The sequence below is a fragment of the Rhipicephalus microplus genome, chromosome 4 (genome assembly GCF_043290135.1).
Source record: "Rhipicephalus microplus isolate Deutch F79 chromosome 4, USDA_Rmic, whole genome shotgun sequence".
NCBI classification, from domain to species: Eukaryota; Metazoa; Arthropoda; class Arachnida; order Ixodida; family Ixodidae; genus Rhipicephalus; species Rhipicephalus microplus.
In genome coordinates, this window is record NC_134703.1 from 40386781 (window position 1) to 40413270 (window position 26490).

Below are 26490 nucleotides of genomic sequence, written 5' to 3' on the forward strand. Positions count from 1 at the left end.
AAGGCTACGAGGCCCCAATGAGAGCAGCAAGGAGTGGGAGCTTGGCTAAGGGAAAGAGCAAATAGACCAGGTAGTCCTTATGTGCATGAAAACTGCAGCTATTGTACTAAGTATTTGCATGCAACAGTACAAGCATATGTTGCAATAAAGTGAAATGCCAGTTATAATTTCCGCAAGACTGCCCTTCATTAGTTTTCAAAAATTTCCTCCACATCCCCCCTCCCCCTTAACAAAATTTAAGGTAGAATTTTTTCACAATTACTGATAGAGTTCTGTTCCTAACAGTTTTTGGACAATTTCAGGAGCCCTTCCGAAACTATTTTAGAGTAAGCCCTTGCCCAATAAGTGATCGGACCTGCCAGTTCCCACAATTTTTTTGGATATTTCATCTAAAGCCTAGTTACACGGGATTTATGCTATAATGTATTTGTGACTGAAATGCATGTTTCAACAATGCTTTACAAAAAAAATCCACGTATCTCCACAAAGCGAGTCATGACAAGCGGGCATAGCACTTGGGACCGTTCTTACCACAAATCACCGGCGACATTGCCCACTCGCGCATGTGAATGAGCGACCACGCGCTAGTTGTGTGGCCGGGGTCGCCGCTGCTTCTCGAACAATGACGAAGATCGCAAGCTAGCGCGTTTCTCGCCAACGCGCTAGCTTACGATCTTCGTCAGCGTCGCCTTTCGTGGGCAAAAGCGCGTTCACGTTTGTTTTCATCTACGGCAGAAAGAATGTGTGGTCTGGAACGTGCTTGTTCGTTTTGGCATATAGTGGGTACAGACTCACAACAGACAAGCTCATCAGCATCACAGACACCATGATGCATAGCAGGTACCTTGCATTGTTATCAGCATCACTCTTCACCATGAGAACAGACAACACACAATGGACAAGCCCGGACCCTATGATGCTTCACCCTTGACAGGATTGCAAATCTTGGAGCAGAGCTTGCACCCATTACCATTCGGACTCCAACACATTAAGGGACGTTTTAAAACTATCACTAGTTAGATATGGGACTTCCGTATTGAGTAGCTACTTGCATTCGCATGTTGAGATGTGCAACGCTCACTTCAGAGAAGCTTTTCTCAAAGCTTAGCTGGACAGCAGCCAGACGTAGCTTTGCGAACACGAATAAGTTGCAGTACACATTGGGAGCAGCCATGTAAAGGCAACATGTCGCCATCTTTATTATGAACACTGAAAACTAGCAACAAATGTAGAGGAGAAAGTCCACCAGGCACTATTTCAAAGCAAGGCAAAGTTCATCTATAACATCTATGTCATTGCGGGGAGCCCCTAATGCAAATATAGAAATTACGTTACTCGCAGCACAGTTGCATTTCGCACACCTTGAGCTAAATATCTGTGAGGCAAAAAAAGGCACATGCTTTACGAGAAGCGCAGAAATGGACGAGACAGAAGACGAGATGAGACTACACGAGCGCAGCAGTTTTCTCTCTTGCGTCTCATCGGTTCTTGTGCTCCAATCTTTTCCGCAACAAACCAGCACGCCCAACAAAGCATTCTATTATTCTTCACGAAGATCGAAAGCATTGTTTACCTTCCATAAGCCTTCATAAACTTAGCTTTATTCTTGCCTTATTTTTGAGACAAACATACAAAAAAGTGGTCAAGAAAAGTCGAGCAGAAGAAAATTTTACAAAAATGTTTAATTTTGTTCTTGAGCAATAAGGACCAAAATCTGCATGCACGTCTGCAACAAGGCCAGGCCAGGTGAAGCGCAACCATTTTGAACATATTACTACTTTGCCACGTGCACAGCACATGGCAAAGGATCGCATGGTGCAATAAAAAAAAGTTGAGAGACCAGTTTATATCACAGTCACCGGCAAGACAGCTTCGTAAGTGACACCGTAGAGAAACCAAGAAGCCAAGATGGCACTTGGCACAGGAAAGCACAAACTTGGCACACTTCTTCTTACCCCCGAATGCAGAGATGTTACTTGGCTCGCGACTTCAACTTAACTTGAGCAAGTCGGCGCGAAGCAAGCAGCGGACCTCAAAACGCCCAAGTCAGCCTTCGCATTTCATAGATGCTCAGGCTGTCTTGCTTGGTCAAGTCAAGAACGAGCTTCAAAGCAGAAACACGCTGCTCGCCTGCTCAGGGTAATAATGAAGTTGTTCGCGTAAGGCATGCATTACACCAAAAAAAGACCATAGGCTTTAAAATAACTATAAAAACGAAGGGCCACAAGCATATTCTTGCCATTTTACGGCTAACGAGCGGCACGTGGTGCCTGCCACCACAGCGATGCGCAGTGTTGCTTCTGTAAAGCGTTCGTTGCCCGCTGGTTTCAGTGGCCACCCAAATGCGGTGCGTTTCTCCACGGTTGCTTGTTTGGAGGCGAAACAAGCATCACGTTGGGTTCTTTCGTCTTTTTTTTTTTTTCTCAGTCAAACACCATGGCATGTATTTGTGCTGACCTGGCTCACGAGGTGATGCGATTTCCACGGTATTTGCCTTTCTGTTCGCCTGTGTGCATGCCTGTAATGGGCTAGGTCGCAGTTATCATGAAAAAAAAAAAACAAGTTCTGGGAACAAATGTGATTCGTATCCTTTTGTTGAGCTTGGTAAACGAGAGAAAAAGCGGGGGTCAGGACATTGCCCTCAGCAGAATTCTGTCTCGCGGGGTGCAGCTAGAGTGCCTAGAATATTCTCCTAGTGTCATGAACAGGCGCCTTCCCCATCGGCGACTGGGAAATTGATTTGGATTCAGCATTAGGGGGCGCTACTTGCAACTGGCGCGTCAGTTTGCGTGCCGGCCGGGCCTTTCAAAGTTGTGTCGGGTGGCGACTTGTCTGTGTGGTGAAGAGTGTTCTCGCTACGTTTCGAATATGTGCCGTGAATTCTCGTGCAGCGATTGTGTGTGACTATGCCTGAAAAAAAAGGAAGAACGTGCTTTGTGCCTTTGTGCAAAGGCCGGTACAAGTCTTTCAAGGAGAAGGTGTCTCTGTTCAGGGCTCCGGCAGACCCTGTTCGTCTTCAAGAATGGGCACGAAACATCAAAAGAGGTGACAAAGTTCTAGACGAAACTTGTGTAGTGTGTTCTCGTCATTTTGATGATCGCTACATCCAAAGAACTTTCAAGCATGTCATCAACGGCGAGGACGTCGAATTCGACCGTGAACGACCATCGCTAACGCCGGACGCCGGCCGTTCCTACCATTTTCCCGGATGGCCCCGCTTACCTGACTAAACCAGTGCCTCGAAAAAGAAAAGAGAGGAATATTGCTGACTGCACAGCTCCGCCTGCTAAGCGTAAGCGCCTTTTTAGTGAGGAAGTTTTGAAAGGGATTTTTCTTTTCAAGGACCACCTAGTTAAGACGCTCAAGATAACACAGTCTACGGAGAAGTTTATTCAAACGATGGAAAGACTGATTTTTATAATGACGGCATGAATCCTTTCGAAAGGCCTTAGATGTGGTTCAGCAAGTGCAAAGTTTCTGGAAGACTTTCTCCCATTTCTGCGAGAGTGGGAAGAGCATGCTGCCAAGCACGGTGGGGGGTTTTTAAGCGAGAGTACTGCTCTAGGGCTCCGGGTGACTATTCAGAGCACACTGTCACTCCTCAGCTACGTTACTAGCACACTGAAGTACACATATTTGCTAACTGCAAACCTAAGCCAGGACAAGATGGAAAATGTGTTTGGTGTCGTCCGGCAGGCCTTTGGGAGCAACGATCACCCCTCCCCTGAGCAATTTTTGGTCGTCATCAATAACATGGCATTTTACAGCCTCGCCAGACCCCCTAAAGGAGGTAACTCTCCTCCTGAACTGGTTACTGCTCTTTTAGAGCCTTCTGATGTGCCCGAACAAAAGGGAGCTCGTGTAACAGCCCTTGTTGATAGCCTTCTGGATGAAGGAAACCTGCCGCACGCTGAAGAAGTGCTGGAAAGGCATGCCTCCCTGCTTGACCATGATGGCATGGTAGAAGAAAAGAGCGATAGCCGGCTAATTTTCTATATAGCTGGCTATGTTGTGCGCAAATCTCTGAAAAAATTTCCATGCCCTGACTGTGCATCTTGTCTCTGCATTATGCCTCTGCAAGCAGAATCGAACTGCAATGCCACGCTGACGAATCAGTTCAACCATGGGGGCCTGCTCTACCCATCAGACGCTCTTGAAAAGCTCATCACAAAGCTTGAAAATGCTTTCACTGTGTTTATCAGCCGGAACAAGCTTCATGCCGAAAGCTTGGTTAGCTTCTTGCTTTTTCTTCAGGGTCATGAACTTGAAAAAGTTGGCTGCATTGAGCACGGTCGTAAGCTCACTACAGCGATTATTAAGTTTTACGCACTCACCAGACTGCACTTCTTCACGAAAGCAACAAATAAGAGCCTGTCCTCTAAGCGAGAGAAGCAAAAGCTCTTGAAAATGCGGCGGTGTCAGTAAGGTGTTCAGTGCTGTTCATGTAAAAAATGTAAATAAGTTCCTGGTACAGTGGCTTTTGTAATTAAGAAATCTGGCATTGTGAATCTGTTAGGAGTTCGGAGCTGCCAAAGTGAAAAATGTAAATAAATTCTTGACACTGACTTCTGCAATAAATGTTGATATTGTAAATTGACATTTTGTATTGGTTTGTTTTTCCTTACTGCTGGTAACTCATTCGCAGGGGGTCCTGTTCGCCAGAGGTTTCGTCTGGTGCACTGTCATTGCTTTGGCATTATTTATTTTTCTGATTACTTCGAGGCGTGAAAGGCCAATCGAAGAGATAATGACCCTTGTACGTGGGTGCGTCCAGGCCTGCCACCGAGTGCAGGGAAAGTAAGTGTCCATAATACATTGTATATATAAAAAGTTGCGAGAAGAGGGTTTGTACAGTGCCTGCGATTCTGCACATGACAACAAAGTTGCGACAGCAGCCTACGGGAGGGAATGGTGGTCGCGGATGAGGAGAGAAATATGTGATTTTTTGTGTTGAACAGTCGTACCGCTGGGAGCCCCCGGTTGGCCACCCCTTAATTACCGCAATTTAAAAAGTAGCATTGGTAACGTGCGAGCGGCCAATCTATGAAGAGGCGGCACGGCAGGAGTACACAAAATCTCAACAAGGCAGAGAGCTCGCATACATTTCGTTCAAATTCACATGCTTTATTTACAGTCTGCATGAAAAACGCAGGATAACAAGGCAATCGCGTGCTAAGCCATGAAACCACCACTGCAATTTCAACGCAAAGCGTCTGCTCCGGCTTGCTGCCTCCCCAGCTTGCCGAAAAAGCAGCGCGCCAGAGAGCGGTACTGCCACCTGGCGGCTGTATCGCATACCATTTCCCCTCGGCCGGCCCGTTCACGACACTAGGAGAAATATTCTAGGCGCTCTAGTGCAGCAATGTATCACTGCATCATGGTGACGCGGATAAAAAAACCCGTGATAGGGGCACCTCTTTTTTTATGTGTGTGTAATTTTACGTAGCATTGTGCTACAAGCTATGCCTTTCTGAGCGAGAAACAGCGCCCTAGACGGGACGAAAGGATAAACGAGGCACATGGACACAGCACAGAGTCAATTTTTTTTTTACCGAAAGAGACGGAAAATGTCGTCGCGTTATAGAAAAACAGAAATAGCCTTTGCGGTTACGGAACACTTCGGCGTTGTCGACACCGGGGCTATTAATACGCATGTGTGTGTAGTCGACACAACCTGTAACGCAAGGGAACTCAGCCACTTCATAACAGTCCGCCGGCTGCGGAAAGCGCACCAGCATCGCGTTACAGGTGCTTTGCGATGAGTAGCGTAACTTTTCCGACTGCACGGCACACTGTCAACTACGGAGTGCGGACGAAATTTCCCGTGACTGGTTGGAATGTGCCAGCGCTGTAAAACCTGAGAGCCATCAGTAGCTGTAACACTGGATGCACGGGCTGTCTTCGGTTGTCCACACTTTCACGGAGCGGCAACATAACGAGCACCTGCCCCATAACGTTCTTCATGAATCTGTACCTAGCGTGGGATTGTTGCTCGTCGTACAACTCCATCGGATTTCCTCGGTCACCTAAAGCGGTTCCAAGAATCTTCGGCAGGCAGTGCGCCTCAAAAAATGCTACGCTTATGGCGAGGCAAGCAAACTCAAAAGCGGCCACCTTTCACGCGACGTCCATTCGCGAGGTGGCCATGTTGGAATAACGCGTAAAGTCACTTTCAAGCTAGCCCCACAGCTGACTTGAAACTTGTCCCGACTTCGACCGAGCCAAGTCGCCTTCAAGTCATCCGCAAGTTCGAGAACGATTTATGGCGAGCGGCAAGAGTGTCTTGAGTCAAGAACGAGTCAAGTACGAGTCAAGTAACATCTCTGCATTCGGGGTTTAGACGTTCCCAGAGATCAGACAGCCCCAACCGACCTCACACACGGCACATTTTCGAGCCCGGTGGAGCTCAACACAATGGAGTGGCTCGCTCTCTTGGAAAAAAAAAATCTAAAAACTTTGTACAGAAAGCATGCATGCCCTTATATACAGTCTTTTGTAAATCAAGACGAACAAACTAAAGCAAGCAGAAAAACAATTGAAAGCAGTAGACTGAAAACAATGTTGAAAAGAAGAAGAAAAAGAAGGCATGACCACGTGCAGTGTCCTTGCTGGAGCTGCAGTACTTTCAAGGAGATGCTGTCTCCACGGGCAGAATCTTCTGTGCTCATCTGAAAGTTTTTTAAAAACTTTCTGTAACATTCGTTCAAGCAGCCTTTTTAGTGAACATATAATACACTTGTTTTGACATATGGTTAAATCTTGATATGAATCTTATGGGTCACGAAAAATATTGGTATCAGCCAGAATTGAAAACAAAGCGATCAAGCCAAGTTAGTATGTTATTTCTATGCCTCTACGTTGCAAAAGCATATTGGCAAGTTGTTTATTAAGGGGGAAGAAACACTTAGCCATCAGGCATCTTACTATTTGGGCTAGGGTAATGAAAACGTACGAGATGCTGTATTTACATGTGCAGATGTCAAATATAAACTCAGTTTTTATTTACCTCTTACCATTGTGTTTTTAATTAGTCATTAACTGAAATTTATTTTGATCACCTTTTCAGTTAATTGGCTGCACAGATCTTGCTTAATTAAATGTCATTGCATTCTACAATCAGCAAAGAGTGCAAAAAGCAAGTTTCGTGCTCTAGCTTTCCTACAACAAAAGTTATGAGGTTTAGAAGTTCATCCTTCCATTATCAAGGAACGATAATTTTTGTATTTCATTTTTTCTAAAAATTTATGGTGTCCTATATATGGCACTTTCTTGCACTCACTAAGCATCCAGCTTCTCATCAAGACAAAAATTATCAAATTGCAGTATACCAAAGCTGAGAAGCGCTTGTCAGAAGAATGAAAGGAGGCCAAAAAACTGAAACATAGAAAATGGCAAAAAACAAAGCTCTGTATTTTCAATGAATTCTACAACACAAAAATGCATCTCTTTGCATATAAATGCCTCAGAAACCACCAGGGCAGTAGTCTGTCACACTTTTGTCATTGCCGCCGCTTTGCTTGTAGCAGGAACCTGGAAGATGCTGAACGCTTTCGCTCGGCACTCATGATCCGACGAGAATCCTTCTCTTCTGCCCGTTGCTCGCTCATGGAGTTATATTCTGAGCATTTCTCTATTGCCTGATTGATAGTATGAATATGGTCGATTGTTGAGTAGCCTGTTCGAAATCCTGCTTGTTCCTTTGGTTGATTGAATTCTAATGTTTTCCTTACTCTGTTAGCAATTACCTTTGTAAACAGCTTGTATACTACAGAGAGCAAGCTGATCGGCCTGTAATTCTATAAGTACTTGTCATCTCCTTTCTTATGTATTAAGATGATGTTAGCGTTCTTCCAAGACTCTGGTACTCTTCCCGTCAAGAGACATCTCGTAAACAGGGTAGCTAACTTTTCTAACACAATCTGACCTCCATCTTTCAGCAGATCTGATGTTACGTTATCCTCACCAGCAGCTTTGCCTCTTTGCATGCTCTCCAAAGCTTTCCTGACTTCTATCATTACTGATGGGGTGTCATATGGGTTACTGCTAGTTCCTATAGTATTAAAGTCATAGTTATCCCGGCTACTGTACAGATCTCTGTAAAACTTCTCCGCTATTTTAACTATCCTATCCATTATGGTAGATATTTTGCCTTCGTTGTTCCTTAGTGCATACATCCAATTTTTGCCTATCCCAAGTTTCCTCTTGACTGCTTTGACAGTCCTTCCGTTTTTCAGAGCGTGTTCAATTCTCTCCATGTTATACCTTCTCACATTGCATACCTTACACCTATTAATCAACTTTGAAAGATCTGCCAGTTCTATTTTACCTGCTGTACTTGAGACTTTCATGATTTGATGCTTCTTAACCAGATTCTTCGTTTCCTGGGAAAGCTTGCCAGTGTCTTGTCTAACTACCCTGCCTCCAACTTCCACTGCACACTCCATAATGATACTCGTCAGATTATCATTCATTGTATCTACGCTATGGTTGGTTTCCTCACTATGAGCCTAGTACCTATTCTAAAGCGAGACTGAATTCCTGTACTTTTTCAGTGCGAGCTCATTGATTGGCTTCTTGCGTATCAGTTTCTGTTGTTCCTTCTTCAAGTCTAGGCGAATTCGAGACCGTACCATTCTGTTATGTCCGATGTTGTCGTCGGCCCATAGACGTACGCCTTGGTCGCGGTAGTCCAAAAAGCTCAGACAGCCTCAAACAGTTAAAAACAACTTTATTCCTATTCGGATGGAGGCGGCGGCCGAACTGCCGGGGGAAACGAACGGTGGCTCGTTTGCGCCGAGCGGGGGAAGGGGAGGAGTCAACATCTGGAAGCAGTTTCAGCATCCGGTCCTTCGCGGGTTCGAAGGCTCGCTCGTGACACAGGGGTGCTTGGAACGCAACATCTCCTCCCTCCCTAGCTTGTCGCTTGGAAGCGATCTGGGGGCCGCCGTGGGCGCGTGGACGCTCTGGACGCACTAGGAAGAGAAGCCTCCGCTCGCTGGGTGTCGTTTCTCTTGTGTTCAGGGCCGACGTGCGGCGGCGCCGATTCATCTGGTGCGAGATGCCAGGCTAAGTGGAACGAAGCTTCCGTCGAGGTGGCTGCTTGAATGGGAGGTTCCCTTGGCAAATTACCTGAACGGCGTAGCTGATTAAGGCGGCGGCATGTGGCCTTTCCACCAATGTCGACGAGCCATGACCGCAAACCTATGCGTTTGAGTGCCGTCGCTTCAACCCAGCCGGGCTTTCTGTGGAACTGGCGGGCGTATATGCGCTGTCCACTTTCAATTCTCCTGCTATGAGGGAGCTTTTCTTCCTCCGACGGTGCTTTCACTGAGGGCTCCGGGACAATTGCTGTCAGCTGGGTTCTCATGTCTCGTCCGAACATCAATTTCGCTGGCGTTTGATCAGTAGTGCTTTGAACAGTGTTGTGCTGTCTGAAGAGAAAGCGCGCGATGCGGCGTTGCATTGTCCCAGTCTGGTCTCTAGTAAGGGCGCGCTTTAGCTCAGCCACGTAGCGCTCGGCTTGTCCGTTCGAAGCCGGGTGGTAAGGAGCTGATGTAACAGACGAGACGCCGTTGTCGCTGTAAAACTTGAGAATCTCCGTGGACACAAACGGAGTGCCGTTGTTCGAGACCACCTTGCGCGGTAGGGCAAACTTTGCAAACAACGACCACAGAGTGTCGATAACTGCTGCCGATGTCGTTGTAGCCATTTGTTTTACCTCCAGCCACTTGGTGTATGCGTCTACAACCACCAGGAACGAACACCCTTCGATAGGTCCAGCAAAATCAATGTGCAGTGTGTGCCAAGGCGTGTCTGGTCTTTCCCATTCAGGAATAGGGGCTCTTGGCGGGCTTCCGTGGTTGCCTTGGCAAGGCTGGCAATCGTGAACTGTTAATTCTATATCATGGTCGATACCAGGCCACCACATATAACTAACTTCTGGCGCACTTTTTCATGGCAACAATGCCTCGATGACCTGCGTGGACAAGCGACATGGCCTGTTCGCAAAGTGCCGCTGGAATTACAACTCTTGATCCCAAGGTGACGCAACCGCGATGAGTGCTCAACTCCGCAGCTCGCTTGCGGTAAGCGTTGAAGTGTTCACCCTTTAGCTTCTACACGTTGCCTTCTTGTAAAGCTGCGTAGATTTCTTTCAAGACAGTGCACTCCTGGGTTGATGCTGCTATCGTGTCAGCTGTTAGCGGAGGGTTCGGCAGCGCCTCGAACATGAGTATATCACCCGGCGGGGGTGGTTCATCTATTGTGGTGTCTAGCGGCAGGCGGCTTAGTGCGTCGGCGTTCTGGTGTTTCTTCCCAGTGCGATGTACGAGTTCGTAATCGTACGCCGACATCTTGATGCACCATCGTGTCATTCGCGGCGACAATGTCTGTGGGATTGGCTTCTGGAAACCCATAATACCCAATAAGGGCCGGTGATCTGTTATGAAAGTCACTTTCCTGCCGGTAATGTACTGCCGAAAGTGATCTGCTGCGTAGACGATGGCAAGTCCCTCTTTATGTAGCTGGGAATAATTCCTCTCTGCCTGCGATAGGGTGCGCGAAGCAAAAGCGATCGGGACTTCCCGTCCCTGGTCGTCAACTTGGGAGAGGACTGCTCCCACTCCGTATAGTGATGCGTCACAGGCTAGCAGTAGGGGTATCCTTTAGTCGTAGTGTCGCAGAACAGTAGACTTGCGAAGTAGTTGCCAAGGGCAACAAATGACTCCTGGTGGCCTGGCGACCAAGTCCATGGGACTTCTTTCTGCAGGAGCTGATATAGATCGTTGGCCACTGTAGCTCAATGTTCTAAGAACCGGTCGTAGAACGTCAATAGCCCCAAAAACGACTGCAGTTCTTGCTTGTTAGTAGGCGCTCGTGCTTCGGTGATTGCACGCACTTTGTCTTCAGTGGGATGGATACCCTGCGCGTCAATTTGATGTCCAAGAAACTTCACTTCAGGCACCGCAAAAAAACATTTTTCTTTACTGATGCGCAAATTAGCATTTGCTAGCCTTTCCAAAATGAGCTCCAAGCGTTCTGTATGCTCTTCATTGGAGGCGCCACCGACAATAACATCGTCCAAGTAGACGCAAACACCTGGGATCCCGCTAAGTGTAGACTCCATAAATTTCTGGAAGATTGCTGGCGCTGCAGATATTCCGAATGGTAGCCTTTTAACTTTGTAAAGACCCTTAATAGTGTTTATCGTGAGCAGTTCAGACGTTGATTCGCTCACCTTCAGCTGCTGGTAGGCTTGTGTCAAGTCCAAGGTGCTGAAGATTTTTCCACCACGAAGCGTGCTAAAAACCTCTTCCGGTGTCGGCAGTGGGTAGGAAGATGCTTTTGTCGCCAGGTTGACAGTGCTCCGGTAGTCTCCGCAGAGGCGTAGGGTACCGTTCTTCTTTCGGACGACAACGAGTGGTGTAGCCCATTTCGAATGTTGCGTCGGTTAGATGATCCCTTGTTCCTGCAGTCGGTCAAGCTCATTCTCGACTGACGTTCGTAGGGCGAAAGGCACCGACCTAGCTCTCAAAAATTTCGGCGTCGCATCCTCCCGCAGCTTTAGTGTGACTGGAGGTCCGTTGTTCCCTGGTATTTCTTCGGAAAAAACCGCTTTGTACTTATCTTTGTACTTATCTTTGTACGGATAACTGAGTGTGTGGTGAACTCCGCCAATGACCACTCCAAGGAGGGTGAACCAATTTCGTCCTAAAAGGCTTGATCCAGAACCGTGGACGACTAGCAAGGGGAGCTGATGGGTCTGCCCGTTGTAGTACACGTCTACGTTGGCACAACCCAGCAGTGGAAGTGAATGTCCGGACCGCGTTCTCAGCTGCGTGTCGTCTTGCTGGAGAGCTGGCGCGTTCTCATGCCAAGTAGTGCGAAAAGTGTCCTCGCTGATGAGCGTACATGCTGCTCCGGAATCCACCTCAAGCCTGATAGGGCGCTGGTGTATCATAATTTCAGTTGTAATCTTCGGTCTCGTTCCGAGGTTCACAACGGCGTTTAAGTCATATAGTGCCGATGACGTTATTGCTGTTCGGCTTGTATCTTGCGTCTGGCCCTCCTGTGCGTCGACATTGTTGTTCCGTTGCACTGAAGTCTTCGGTCCGAGCTGTTTGCGCTTCGAGATGCATGCCCTTTCAATGTGTCCCAGTTTATGGCAAAAATTGCAGGTCGCTGTCTTGTATCGACATACCTGGGGATCGTGCATGTCGTCGCATCGCCAACAGCGCTGTGTCTTTCTGCTTGATTTCGCCTTAGACGTGGCATAACCTGACTGCCGACTGGTGTGATGCACCGGCTCGACGTTCCGTCGAATATCCCTCTGCTGGTGACCGGCGCTCTCCGCTCGTTGGGCGATGTCGTAGGCTTTGGAGAAGGTGAGACCCGTCTCCGCGAACAGGCGTTGTTGTAGGCCTGCGTCACGCAGTCCGCACACAAAACGGTCACGCAACATAACGTCCAAGGGGAACATAGTGGTGTTAGCAGGTGTGGCAGTCGATCCTCCCTCCTGCGCAGTAGCTGCAGCTGTCGCGGTCAACGTCCCAAAATTGCAGTCAGCAGCGAGCTTTTTGAGAGCCGATACATATTCGGCCAATTTTTCGCCTTCCAGTTGGTCTCGCCGTTGGAAGCGGGCTCGACAGTAGACCTCCGAGTGCTCTTGTAGCGCTGCTACGATGTCGTCGTAGTCAACGGCTGCTGGAGTGCGTGGCTGAATCAGGGCACAGACTGTGTCGTATGTCTGCTCCCCACACAGCGTTAGCAGGTTGGCCCTCTTCATTGCTGCATCAGTGATGTTGTAAGCCCCGAAGTAAAATTGCAAGCTAGAGCACGATGACCATGATGAGCCGTTGAATTCGGGTAGCCGATTTGGGAGCCCCTGCGTAGCCATAGCTTGTAGCTTGTCAATATCGTTGCGTAGCGTTGGTCCAAATCCACTTGCTCGTCGCCACTGTTATGTCCGGTGTTGTCGCCGGCCCATAGACGTACGCGTTGGTCGCGGGAGTCCAAAAAGCTCAGACAGCCTCGAACGGTTAAAAACAAGTTTATTCCTATTCGGATGGAGGCGGCGGCCGAACTGCCGGCGGAAACGAACGGTGGCTCGTTTGCGCCGAGCGGGGGAAGGGGAAGAGTCAACATCTGGAAGCAGTTTCAGCATCCGGTCCTTCGCGAGTTCGGAGGCTCGCTCGTGACACAGGGGCGCTTGGAACACAACACATTCTATGGTCACTGCATCGTACCTTGCCAACCACTTCTATATCCTGCACGATGCCTAGGTGTGCACTCATTATAAAGTCGATTTCGTTCTTATTTTTGCCATTAGAGCTCCTCCATGTCCACTTACGGTTTCCTCGTTTTCGGTAGAAGGTACTCAAAATCCGTAAATTATTGCGTTCTGCAAATTCTACTACTAGCTCTCCTCTGGTATTTTTAGTACCGATGCCATAGTCCCTACTGCCTGGTCTCCAGCCTGCTTCTTCCCTACCTTTGCATTAAAGTGTCCCATCAGTATAGTATACGGTGTTTTTACCTTACTCATTGCCAATTCCACGTCTTCATAGAAGCTTTCAACTGAAGCGTCATCATGGCTGGATGTAGGTGCGTAAGCCTGTACCACCTTCATCTTGTATCTTTTATTCAGTTTAATTACGATACCTACCTACCACCCTTTCATTATACCAATAGTATTCCTCTGTGTTGCCAGCTATGCTTCTGTGAATTAGGAGCCCCACTCCCAGTTCTCTTCTGTCAGCCAAGCCCCTATAGCAAAGAACGTGCCCATTCTGTAGCACCGTATAGGCCTCATCTGTCCTCCTAACCTCACTGAGCCCTATTATATCCCATTTAACACCCTCTAGCTCCTCGAATAGTATAGCTAGACTTCCCTCACTAGATGAGGTTCTAGCGTTAAACGTTGCCAGGTTCAGGTTCTAATGATGGCCTGTCCGGATCCAGAGATTCTTAGCACCCTTCGCTGCGTTGCAGATCTGACCGCCGCCGTGGTCAGTTGCTTCACAGCTGCTGGGAACTGAGGGCCGTGAGCTATTTGACGTATGCATGTGGGAGGTAGTGGCCAGATACTGCACAAGGGGGGCCAATCCTTTTCTGGTGAGGGACTGCATTCCCGGCGGTGGTTACCAGTGAGGCCGCACCCCAGTCTTCTTAATGCAGTTCTATCACCACACCGATTTTTTTTTTCCTGTTGGGAACTGTGCGGCACCGGGATTCGAACCACAGACCTTTTGCATGCGAGGCGAATGCTCTAACCGCTACGCCATCACTGCAACTTTTGAACCTGTATGAAACCATAAACTGTGGAGTCTTCAACAGCATGAAATGATGTACTGTCCCCATCACACGCCATCACTGTGTACCGCAAGCTGTGACGGGAAATTGAGCGCTCAAAGAGAGTGACTGCTGCCTCCACTCCCATGTGGCCCGATCTTCACTGTATTTTTCTGCGCGCTTGCGGCCGGCACAAAAATTTGACAGGACAACATAGTCTAAAACATAGCCAGAAAACAGCTCTATAACAACACCCACACCAATGTGCGACAGGTGGCCTCTGGTTATCCATGTACCATCCATGTTATCCATGTACCATCATAACAGATGGGAACATTACTTGGGTTGTCAAAGCACAGATCTTAGTATAACGTTTTCACTGATATGGCACAATCAGAGAGGACCTTGTCTGCAGCTCTTGTTGACACAGGGTTCAGTTTATTTTTCAAATGGCTCTGTTAGCTTTTGTGGTGAAGTCCCCTGTGAGAAATTCCAATTACAGAGAAGATGTCGTTTAGGGCTGCCTGGCTATTCCCTGTGCTTTGCACGGCACGAGTCGCACGGATATTGACCTCGAATGCAGCGCATTTAGCCTGACTGGGTACCCTCCCAGAGCTCCACTCGCTGTCAAGTCCACAATTGCGGCACTCTGAAATCAGCTTCATCACAAGTCCATATACATGCTCACCTTTTTCAATAGAAATGGTCCCACTGCATGTCCAGCATTTAGCCGTTTTTTCAAAAATGTTTATCGCGGATAAATCGACGATCCTGCAGGTAGCCGCAGACGGGTCCGAGTCCTCGCGCGCTGTCGCGAGCGTTCGCTTGCCGAAGTTGCTGATAAGGTGCTCATCTTATCAGCACTCACTTTCTGCTGTTGCCCACGATCGGCCCTCATCAAAAAGGTTGTGTTTTTCCTTATGCGCTGCCTAGCGCCGACGTCGTCCGAGGCAGCCGGAGAAACAGGCGGAGATCTCGGTGTTTCATCCAACGGATCGTGTTCCGTCGCCGCGCCGTCCTGTACTAGCTGCGCATCAAATTTACCCACGCCATCATCTCTTTTCGCCCTAGATTTCTTGCGCTTTTTTCCAAACTTGTGAGCGGTGCGAACTTGCGATACGGCTTCGGCATGATGAAAGGTTCAAGCCAGGTTCAAAAGGTGGCCGAGAGCGTAGGCCTGCCTAACGCACTCACCCGGTGGCTACGGCGCGCTTCGTCAGGCTGGTTCGGCGGAGTGTCTGAATGTGCAGACTTGAGAAACGCTTGCTCCAATTTCTCGCTAGCTCGCGCGGTTTCAGGAAGCCGACGAGAAGAAAGACATGTGAGTGAGATACACTCGCCGCTTCACGTGTGCTCTACTGCCGCACGCAGCAGACAGCTCGGGAAAACGCAGCCGAGAGCGTAGGCCTACCGCACTGTCCCGGCGGCTTCGTCGAGCCCGTTCAGCGCCGTACCAGTATACTGCCGAACATAGAGACTATACAGAGATGCTTCTAATTTCTCGCTAGCTCACGCGAGTTCAGGAAGCCGATGAAAACAAAGTGACATACACTACCGAGCTGTCTGCTGCGTGCACTCCGCTGCCACACGCAGCAGATAGCTCGGGAGGCCCGTCAATTCGGAAGGAGCGATTTAGTCACGTGTGCTCACCACACCAATAGGCTCACGTGACAGGGCTTTTATTTACGCAGATTCATTTTTTTACACGGATACTGAGTGGACAAAAACAAGCGTGTTCGCACACATGTAGCCACCACTGACGCTCCCAAAGCTTTCACCATCTTCACGTCTAAATACCAGCATGCCCGAAACGGCAAGTTGGCTGCCAGATGGTTAACAGCTATGAGCGAGTGCGTCACAACGCGGTACCTAACACGCGCATTATGCCCAAGCCAAGCGGTCACACTTTCGACGTTTTGTTGAGCGGTATGAAATAGCGCGGAAGGCCTCCCGTCCGCCATCCTGACCACACACGCACACCAAAAGCGAGTAGGACGCACACACGCAACACACAAGCCAGAATGCGTGGAACTGCTCTAGTCAAAAAACGAAACTTCTGAATTCGAGCCAGCGTGGTTGACGTCACGGAGCAGTGGAGACGGGTGAAGTAGTTGCGATAAGCAGAGAGAAGCAGACCTGAGAGAGAAGGTCAACGAGTTGCGACAGGGAGGAGAAAGGGGAGAATACGGCGGGAAGGCGACCTTGAAAACCAAAACACACAGGAAAAAGGCAGGTTGGGTAGCTGCCTCGAAAGGTAGGCGAAATGTCCAACTCACGTGTAGAAAACTTTGGGAGAGTGCAAAAATTTGGGAGAAGTCAAAGAATCTTTTGGTGGTGCCGACAGGCTTGTGCGGCCTTACCGACGCGATTCGTACCGTGTAAAAGCCATTTTTACACTTCCACACGCGTGCAAAGGGCTTGCTCAGCAGAATGCGAAGTGAGCAAGAACAAGTCTTAAACATGGAATGAACCGAGAATTATCAGAGTAGATGGGGTAGCGTACGCGCTTGCACTGGAACAATACAACGCCAATCCAGACAAGATGCAGACGATCGGGTGCAGTCAGTGGCCAACGATGTTGGCAAATGGCCTGGTCACTCCAGGCTAACGACGCCAACGCAAAAACCAGTGATTAAAAACTGAGGGGAGAATAGTTGGCCAACCGGTCTTCGAAAGATTGATAGCAACGTGAAAACACGAGCCTCGTCTGGCAATGTGGGGTGTTCATAGTAGCCGGGCAACTAAGGACTGAGGGGTGCCTAACAAAAAAACGTTCGTGGAGAGAAACAACTAAAGAGGTGCGGAGGCAGTGTCGGCATTTCACAATAAGAATCTATGGGCACCTCGCCGATGGCTTATCGATGGTCCAAAGTAGTTTCCGGGGAAGTCATCGGAGTGCAGACTCCGTTCGCTGTAACACGTCGGGGACGCTCAGAGACGTTCGTTGTGTAAGTGCGATTTTGTGCCATTGAAATATTGTATATTTTCACGGTCAAGTGGGTATAGCTGAATTCGAGCGAAAGTTCACTTTAAGTGAACCAGTTTTATGTGGCCTCACCTGTATATTATCCCGCATGTAATCCCCTGTAAAAGTTGTTTCACTGCAGTGATGGGGTGCAAAACCATGAAAGCATCTATCCAAATGTACACACTTAAACCTCTTTATAACAAAATCGTATACTACACGAAAATAAGTTCGTTATATCCGAATATTCGTTATAAAGGTATGTTCTAACACTGTTGCAAGAGTGTTTTTTTACTTCGTTATAACTAATATTTTGTTACTTCCGGATTCGTTATACAGTCGAGCCAACCTATATCGAACCCGTTTATATCAAATTATCCCGTATATCGAACAATTCCTAAACACGGTAAGTTTACATTAAGAATATATAGCAAAAGTTACTGTTTTATCGGACGAAAATAGCAACGACAACTGATATATCAAACTCCATGTGCCCCAAAAGTGCCCCAGCAAGTTGGCTTTCCCTCGTGGTGGCAGGGAAAACTGCCGGTGCCACCCTAGAAAAAGTTGGTTAGTAGACCCAGTTGTGCGCGGGCGAACACTCCCCTCCAAGAAATGATCCTGGCCCGCTCACAGCGCTTACAGCCAATCAGAGGCCGTCGTGCTTTCTTCGAGGAGCGGAGGCGGTAGAAGTGAGTGCCATTTTTTCTTTCTTTATGCTTGTGTGCCTGCTGCTGCCGATTCAGCGTGGTCTGTGGTGTTGCCTGTTGGTGCTCTGTGAACTGTATTGGCGCGCTGTCATCGTGGTTTGTGCAAAGAGGTAAAATTTGCCGTTCGCCGTGAAACTCGAAATCATCAATTGGGTTGAGCGCAGTGAAAATAGTCCGACGTTGCCGCCGCATACAAAATTCCAAGAAGCACCTTGAGTACTATCCTGAAGAACAAGGCAGACATCAGGGCCAAGTCGGACAAAAAGCCAGGTGCCTGTGGCGCCCACTACGTGAGCGCGCTGCTGTGTACGAAGATGTTGAAGAGGCTGTTTACAAGTGGTTTGTGGACGTTCGGTCGCGAAACATCCCGGTGTACGGCCCTATGATCGAGCAGAAAGCCAAGGACCTTGCTTTTCTGCTTGGCAGGAATGATTTCCAAGGCGGTTCAGGCTGGCTTCAGTGGTTCAAAGAACGGCACGACATCGTTGGCAAAGCTGTTACCGGTGAAAGCAGAGCGGCGGACCTGGACAGCGTAGAAAAATGGCTTGAGGAAAACTGGCGAGATATCGCAGCAAGATATAGAGCCCACGATATCTTCAATGCAGATGAAACCGCTCTATTTTGGCAAATGTTGCCAAACAAGACACTTGCGTCTCGTGGCGACAAGACAAGCGGCGGCAAGGCAAACAAAGCTTGTGTGTCCGTGCTGTTGGCAGCTAATTTAGACGGATCGAAAAAGCTTCAACCTATGGTTATTGGGAAAAGCACGCCACCACGGTGTTTTCGAAATGTGCTGTCGCTTCCAGTTACCTACCGAGCAAACTCAGAAGCGTGGATGACCGGGGAGCTTTTCAGCAGATGGCTATCGTCGTGGAATGAGGATTTGGAAGGCGAAAATCGCAAGGTGTGCCTGCTCGTGGACAATTGTTCATCGCACCACTGCTGTACGACCTTCAGCAACATCGAGCTGCGTTTTTTGCGCCCGAACACTACGTCTCTACTGCAACCACTGAATCAAAGCATTACACGTGCAATGAAAGCCGGCTATCGGAAGCGCCTGGTGGAGAGGCTGCTGCAGAACCTTCTTGTCGGCAGGGAGCTTAAGATCGACTTGCTCAGAGCTATTTCTATGTTGAGTAGATCGTGGGCAGATGTCAAGAAGGAGATGATCCAGAACTGCTTTAGGCATGCCGGCTTCCGCATGCCTGGTGATGACACCCCAAATTCTGACAGCACTGAACAAAACGGCAGGTGTTTCCACCGAAGTTTGGAATGAGCTGGCAAAGTTCCCGGGCACTGTCGACAGATCGACATTCGACGAGTTTGTCGGTGCGGACGATGATCTCCCCATCATGGGCCAATTACAGGATGAGGATTACATTGCAGACGTCGGACCGACCACGAGCCAAAGCGACAGCAATATAGAAATCGACGACGGCCCATTGCCTACATCCTCCAAAGTGATTAGTGCACTTGAGTTGGCCCGGCGCTATTGCTTGAATGTGGAAGGTTGCGGCCTCAGCTGCTCCGACTCGTTGGACAACGTGGAGGCGTGCGTGCTGTCGCAGGCAGCGAAGTCGTTGACACAGAAAAAAATCCGGGACTATTTTGTTCCACAGTAGGGCACGCAAGTAAGCCACCATATTAATAAAGTACTTTTCTTCTAGTTTGTTATGTGCCTTTGTGTCAGAACCTAAACCGGGCCTATATCGAATTATGCCATTTATCGAACTAATAAACATTTCTTGGCGAGTTCGATATACCCGGGTTCGGCTGTATGTGGATTTGAATATTCGTTTGCATGTAACCCCCTGTAAAGATGAAGGAAAGAAGTGGAAATTTAAGGGCTCATTTTCCTCGTTAGACAAGTATTAGAATTTTTTTTCATATAAATATGTGCCTTTGTTCTCATTAATATTGCCCCCATAAAGGTGGTTTTGCCGCAGGTGGAGCACCAGTGGTACTGCATGCATCCTGCCGGCACCCTCACTACAGAACACTACGTTATGAAATGAGGGTTTGCGCACCATCAAGCCCCCCCTGGCAATACCAAGCATGCTGAAATGCTTTATTGTCAGTACTTACTGCACGTTGTTTTGCATGTGGCCGAGCACAAGTGCCACGATGTGGTTGAAGGTCATTCGCGAGAATCCGCCCTGGGACTGGCGCACGCAGTCCACGTGCCTGCGTAGCTCTTGCCTGCACCCACAGGTCATAATTAGTTTCGGTACCCTTATTTCACCGACTAGGCGTGCACAGACAACTCTCGACAAAATAAACAGGACACCTCCCACCAAACCCTCAAAAAACCTGGGACATTTAAGTCTCCGATCCATGCCACTTCCACAGAGTAGACATAGCATGAAGCAACATAGGGCTGACTAATTTTATGGAAAACTGATTTTTCGAAGCAGAGCAGACATGAAGCATTAGCTTTGGATTCAGATCCGAGTAAGTTTTTAGTATACAAAAACCGACTGATACAACAGCGGAGTTGGTATTTCCTCCCCAGGGCTAGGAATTTACTTTGCTTGAGAAATTGGAGTAATCTTTATCTATATTTACACACAGCTGACCCTGATCGTAAGGAAGTCACCTAGCCCTAATAGCTTCGTTCTTGGAAAAAGGATGCCCCAACCACAGAATCACTATGTGACCGGTGGTGCTATGGAGGACTCTAGATTTGGAGCAATTTCTGTAGCAGCAAAATTTTTCTTCAGAAGAACTTTAAAGCAGCCAAAAGCTCCATCTTGAAGTACTTTGGAGCAGGTAATTTCACATCTTGTAGAACATTGGAGAAGCAAGTTCATTTGCATTCAAGCATTAAAACGACTATAGCTCTTACGAAAAACTAAAAGCCAGTCAGATAAGGTCACGCGCTGTGTAGTCGGAATCACTGATCGAGAGGTCCGATTGAGAATAATCATCGCGGCCGCTGTCACTGCCATCCCAAAGCGCGCCGGCCTCCGTTTTGGCCAGAGCGTTCAAATTTCCTATTTTATGGAAGCTTTTTCTCGACAAAGCTGGGAGAAACTAGGTCCCACGACACGGCGATACCGATGAACCAGAGCGTTCGCACATAATTGAGAAGGCCTTCTTCAGCACCACGAAACCTGCATTAGCAAGTGCGCACTCTTTCGCTTTCTCCCATACCGATCCCGCCGGTCGACACACGTCGAAGAACTTCATGCTGGAGTGCTTGGCGGTGGCACGATTGTGGTTTTCTTTGGCCAACTTCACAACAGCGAGCTTGAATTTTACTGTATACATTATTACTGTAGCCCATCACAAGAGAACAGCAAAAATACGAAGGATGGATGGCGAAACCTAAACTTCCAAAATCAACCAAGCACGCGTTGCAGAGCGGACACAGAGAGCCAGGGGAACAGTTGGCACAGCAGGCCGAACTGGCGCTCGCACGCCTCCGGTGCCATAGTTGCCCTTGTCGTGATGCAAGCGTGCATTATCACGGTGGTAGAGATGGAGAGAAAGGGGGCAAACGCTCAAGCAGTTCTGGCTACCCGTCAACAGGTTTGAGACTTCGTGCACGGCATTCTAGGAAACCTAGTTCGGGGGAACGCCTCGGAATGAGGGACTTCGCACTCGCAGCCTATTTGGCTGCGCTCACCTCAACGGCTTGCCTACCTAAAGAATCCAAAGATCCAAGGCCCCTTCGTGCACGTGCCGGTGAGTTGACTCGGGCGGGTTGGGGAGCGCAAAATGTGCGAGTAAATATTTTTTTCCCCCGTAAACATGACAAAATATTAGGGGTGCACAAATCATGCGAGTAAATACAGTACATCTGCATAGTTATCAGCAGAAGTGGTAGACAAATGTCGCGACACACAACAGTGTCAACGATACAGATTTACACTGTCGCTAATGCACCCCCCCCCCCCCCCCCAAGAGTACACAAAAGTGAAAGCCAAGTAGTTTTTCTCCTCTATTAATTGTGTTGCTGAGAACTTCACGACATAACTTAGTAGGGCTTCGACAGCCAACTTTACAGACACTACTTTCTCTCTTACCGAGTGCTCTTTGTACTGTAGACAGCCAACTTTTGCCAGCACTTCTTTCTCTCTCACCGAGTACTCGTTGTACTGTAGCAAGAGCGTTTTCGCAGCACTTCCACTGGCGTATCACTGGCGCATCCACTAGGCTGACTTGAAGGTCGAGATCTGCTTTCAACCCGGCATCAGCAATGTGCCCAAAAATGCTTTCAACATGAAGTCTACATATTACAACAAACTTGGTTTTCCTTTTACAATGAAGTTGTATACTACTATTACACGGTTTCTGAAAGCAGTTTCCTAGGGGTTTAACAAGTCCCTCTTCAGAGTTCTGCGAGCCACTGATAAATTCCCTGGTTACGTGCTCATCAAGTAACTTGGATGGCAGACCGAGGTGCGATAGATGATCTAAAAAACTGCTATTACTCACACTCACATGTGAATGAGCACGTCTCGAAGTACAAAATGAACGCGCAAGCTACACAATAATGCTCACTAGCAGCTTGTAGTGAGCCAGACTCCGAAAACGAGCCAAGTGGTCAAGTTATTGCACAAGAATATCCGATATTTTGTATATACCCAATGCGCACTTCTCCTGTTTGAACATGGGTGCCAAAGATAAGGCAGTAGACATGCAGCAGTCATTTGCAACAACATATGCTCGTCATACTAGAACATCATGCATTCAGCAGTGATCCAGCCAGTTTATAATTTCGAGCAATTTTTAAAGCAAAAAAAAGTGTTTTGGAGCAGATTTGGAGCAGGAGGAACTGTGTATTGGAGCAAATCTGGAGCAGACAAAACAAAATTTAGGATCATTTGATGCAAAACATTCATATATATTCGGAGAATGTTCTTATTAGTGCGCTGCTATTTAGACAAGGCCGACAAATGCTGCTGTTATTTGGACAGGGCCAACAAATGATGCTGAAGTTTAGACAAGGCCGACATCCAGAGAGCAGCCATTAATTAGGTTTTTAGCACCCATGTCAAAGAATGAAAGCAAAGAAAACTATCATTGCAAGTGAGAACATACTCTGACCATCTCTGCAGCCGTAAACGCGAAAATAATGTCAAAGAGTGTTCCTGGAGCGGCCATACTCTTAAACCAGAGTTTTGTAAGTACAGTTGCGTAATATCGGTTCCCAAAGAATGAGCTGCCAACCTCATTTCTATAACATTGCAATTTGTTGCTATCACATTCACTGCTTCACCCTTGTGGTGAACAGACTTTTTTTTTGTCATATGGCGACAACACGGATTGTTCTAACGTCATTGCAGATGTGTCAAAGCACTTCTTTATTAGTGACTGATCTCACCACTCAATTTATATTTGCACTGGCTAGGCATCCTGTTCAGTTGATTTCTTTATAGAGACGTGCGACGAGCGCTCGCATATGTGCGATAAACATGTAGTAGCACCACATTGCACTAGATGCGTTCTACGTAGATATTTAGGCTTAACTTTACGATAGGCATACCAAAGAACGTTAACTAGCGCAATTAAGAGGCATCAACTTCTTCGCGAAATATCGAACAAAATGTTTTACGGCCAATTTGCTTGAATAGGCCGTTCATAGCAAGCAGTGCCGATATCTGCAGCCAATTGGCCACAGTAGCTAAGTTAAGGTATGCGAAGTTAACTCGTGAACGAGGAGAAAAAATAATAAAAAGACGTTACGCGATATCGCGGGTTCCGTAACAAACAAGACAGGCTACCAATGGCACGATAAACTTTCCCGAACAGAAAGACACGGCGGCACCGATACTTCAGTTACGCTGAATATGACAAAAAGCACATTGCTGGAATGGAGCAAGTAGAGGACATCGGCGGCATTATGGAAAGGCACTAGTTGCGTTTGTTACGACCAATATTTTTAGGCCAGAAACGGTCCAATGTAAACAGGTAAACCAGTAAACTCAGGCGCAGTAGGCGCAAGCTGTACTTGAATGTGCGCAGCAAGGTGCAGGGATAGGGAATTGTAGCAAAATGGCACAATTGAAACTGTTGGATCACCCCTGTGAATTGTGCACATTGCAATAGGATCTTTGAATAAATATATTAGACATTCCCTTTATTTTGCCCATCTCGCTCACCTATGAATTTAAATTGTTCATTAGTACCTCTGAAAGCTATGCAGTTTTCTTGCATTTTCCAAATGGGAGCACACTGACAGGCATTCTCTACATTAGCCTACATGACAAATGAGCACAGGAATCTGCTGAATCTGGCAGTTGACATGTGACTGGGCCTGACCGTTATTGAGCCTCACATCGATTTGTTGGTTCAAGGCAAGAGACTTCAATTGCAAGTCAGAACAAATTTTTTATATACCATTGATTTTGAATTTTTTGCATGTGAAGGTAGCGTTAGCCAAATGAAAAATGCATGAAAGCTGTGGGGGCGAGAGGGGGGATCCCTGGGACTAACATGCTCGAGAACCCCTCGGCTAGAAGAAAGAGCCCCTGAATGAAAACATCTAATGTAAATTGCTCCTATCCTCTCCTGCGCTTTCCTTTGACACCCGGTGCTGCGATTGGCCAAATGCCATCACATGCCTATTGCATGAGTTTTCTTTTGTCTTTCTTCTCCTAGGGCTCGACCTCCAAAGTGGTGCCCAACATTATGAGCAATAAGATTAGCATAGAAAAATAGCAATATGAAAATAAAACTCACTCTGAATAGTCCGGCTTCTTCTTCTTTAACATCATTACTATTTTTGCAATCTGCAGTTCCGTCTGAAGCAAAAAAAACAATACATTGCATTAATGGCATTCTTGAATTTCATACACGACACACAAGAAGAGAACAGCTTCAGTTTTTTAGGCATTAAAATTAGAGGCAAAAAAAAAAAATTGAACGAATATAGTGGGCAACTGCAGTGTTAGTCTCGGTAAGACTTTTAGGATTGAAAGAGCACTGAAAGCCTGAACAGAAAAAGAGAAGAGTCTTTACAGAAAAATGTTCTGCAAGTGCCAAACTTTGTGCTGAAGCTACCATGCGTAATACACAGAACATGTCACAGGCATTTTGGTGATGATGCTGCTATAAGCAAAAAGAATGAGATTCTCCCGGCTTCTTTCCAACAAGACAAACAATTGTGGTGAACGACACTTCCCTAAAAACACCAGTGTCTAAACATGCAGGGCCATGCTTTGCCCTACGGTGAGATTTGGGAAGCCAGCAGAAACCCAGACAGCAAATTTTCACACGAATGTGAAAGCATGCAGATTTTTCGATTTCACAAAACTTTTTGCTTTATCTTTTATGGTGGTCAATAGAGGCATTAAGGCATGTGCCTTCTGCACTTCTTGAACCATTCTACATAAACAGACAATGACCGTTTGTGGGAACACTCAGAAAAGTCAACTTCATTATTCTGCATTTAGGTCACCTTCGATTATAGGTACACTCCCGAACTTTGGAAGACCATTTTATGAAAACAAAAAACGACTTATAATCTTCAACATATGGTAGTAGTTGCTAATAATGTAGATAGCATAAATTACTACATTTCTTGGCCTATTAGTAACATAGCATATGTTTAACCTAAAGTAGTGGTGCCATAATGGATCAATTTTAGACAAGGACTTTGTGAGGGCCAAGAAAGTAAAAATGTCAAGAAGTTTCCATGCCTTGTTTAGCAAAGTTGTAGACAGTTTACCTGTGCACAGTTGCAATGATAACTCCGCACAGTTCAAAGTAAGCTCGTCGAGAGAAAAAAAGTGTCCATAGCTTGGCATGAGCCAAAGTGAAAAATGAACAAGTTTTCCGATTTCCCGCAGATGTGAAACAGCACGAAGGTAGGCCCCCCCTCTCGCTAGCCCATCAAAAGCATGGCAGATGACCTTGCTCTTGGTCGGGGATCCTCCACGGCTGGACCACATGGACTCGACATCCGAGGAAGCGGCAGCCTGCTCCATGCGCCAGTAGAGGTCGTAGAACTCCGGCACCCGAGGCCGCTCTGCTGAAAGAAATTTCAGCGAAAGGCTACAAAATCAAATTTTCCAGCGTTCATTCTGCCTTGTATGCCAAGGTGTACATGTTTGACAGCAACTATTCAGGCACATTTGGAGAGTTTGTGCTTAGTCATCACAACCACATTAGTGCAGTCTACTAAACTAGATGCACGTGAACATGTATGTATGGAGCGTTTTGCAAAGCAAATATTAATCCCTGGTTCGTGCCACTTTTGTCGCGCAAATGAGCGGAATTCTCGGCACAAATTGAACGCCACTCTTGTTATGCCCACAGATCTTTTCACAGTAGACGAAAAAAAAAAAGTACCGCTATGTTGAGCTGCGTACGGGAGTACAAAGCCAGACAACGCTGCCTCGGCAGTGTGAATTTTGTGGAGTCGCGCCTACTAAGCGCAGCCTAGAGAGGACTATGGTGGCGCCCCGGGGGCAGCTTGTGAAAAAGGTTTATACAAAAGCAAAATCCGGCAGAAGCAACGCTCAATGAAGAAGTCCAGCTCATATTCCTATACGTGCAACAGGAAGCTTTAAAGAGCAT

General features: G+C 47.4%; 1 protein-coding gene across 1 annotated transcript in view; it reads right to left on the reverse strand.

The window, feature by feature from the left end:
• Nucleotides 1-1166: 1166 nt before the first annotated feature.
• The window catches only part of LOC142814238 (uncharacterized), a 64018-nt gene continuing 38694 nt past the window's right edge, over nt 1167-26490 (reverse strand). Inside the window, exons 13-16 of the mRNA XM_075892605.1 lie at nt 25824-25942; nt 24652-24713; nt 20050-20163; nt 1167-6668 (exon numbers count right to left, since the gene is read on the reverse strand). Of these exons, the coding sequence (XP_075748720.1) occupies nt 6665-6668; nt 20050-20163; nt 24652-24713; nt 25824-25942 (299 nt within the window). The 3' untranslated portion in view covers nt 1167-6664. The remainder of the gene's footprint in view (nt 6669-20049; nt 20164-24651; nt 24714-25823; nt 25943-26490) is intronic.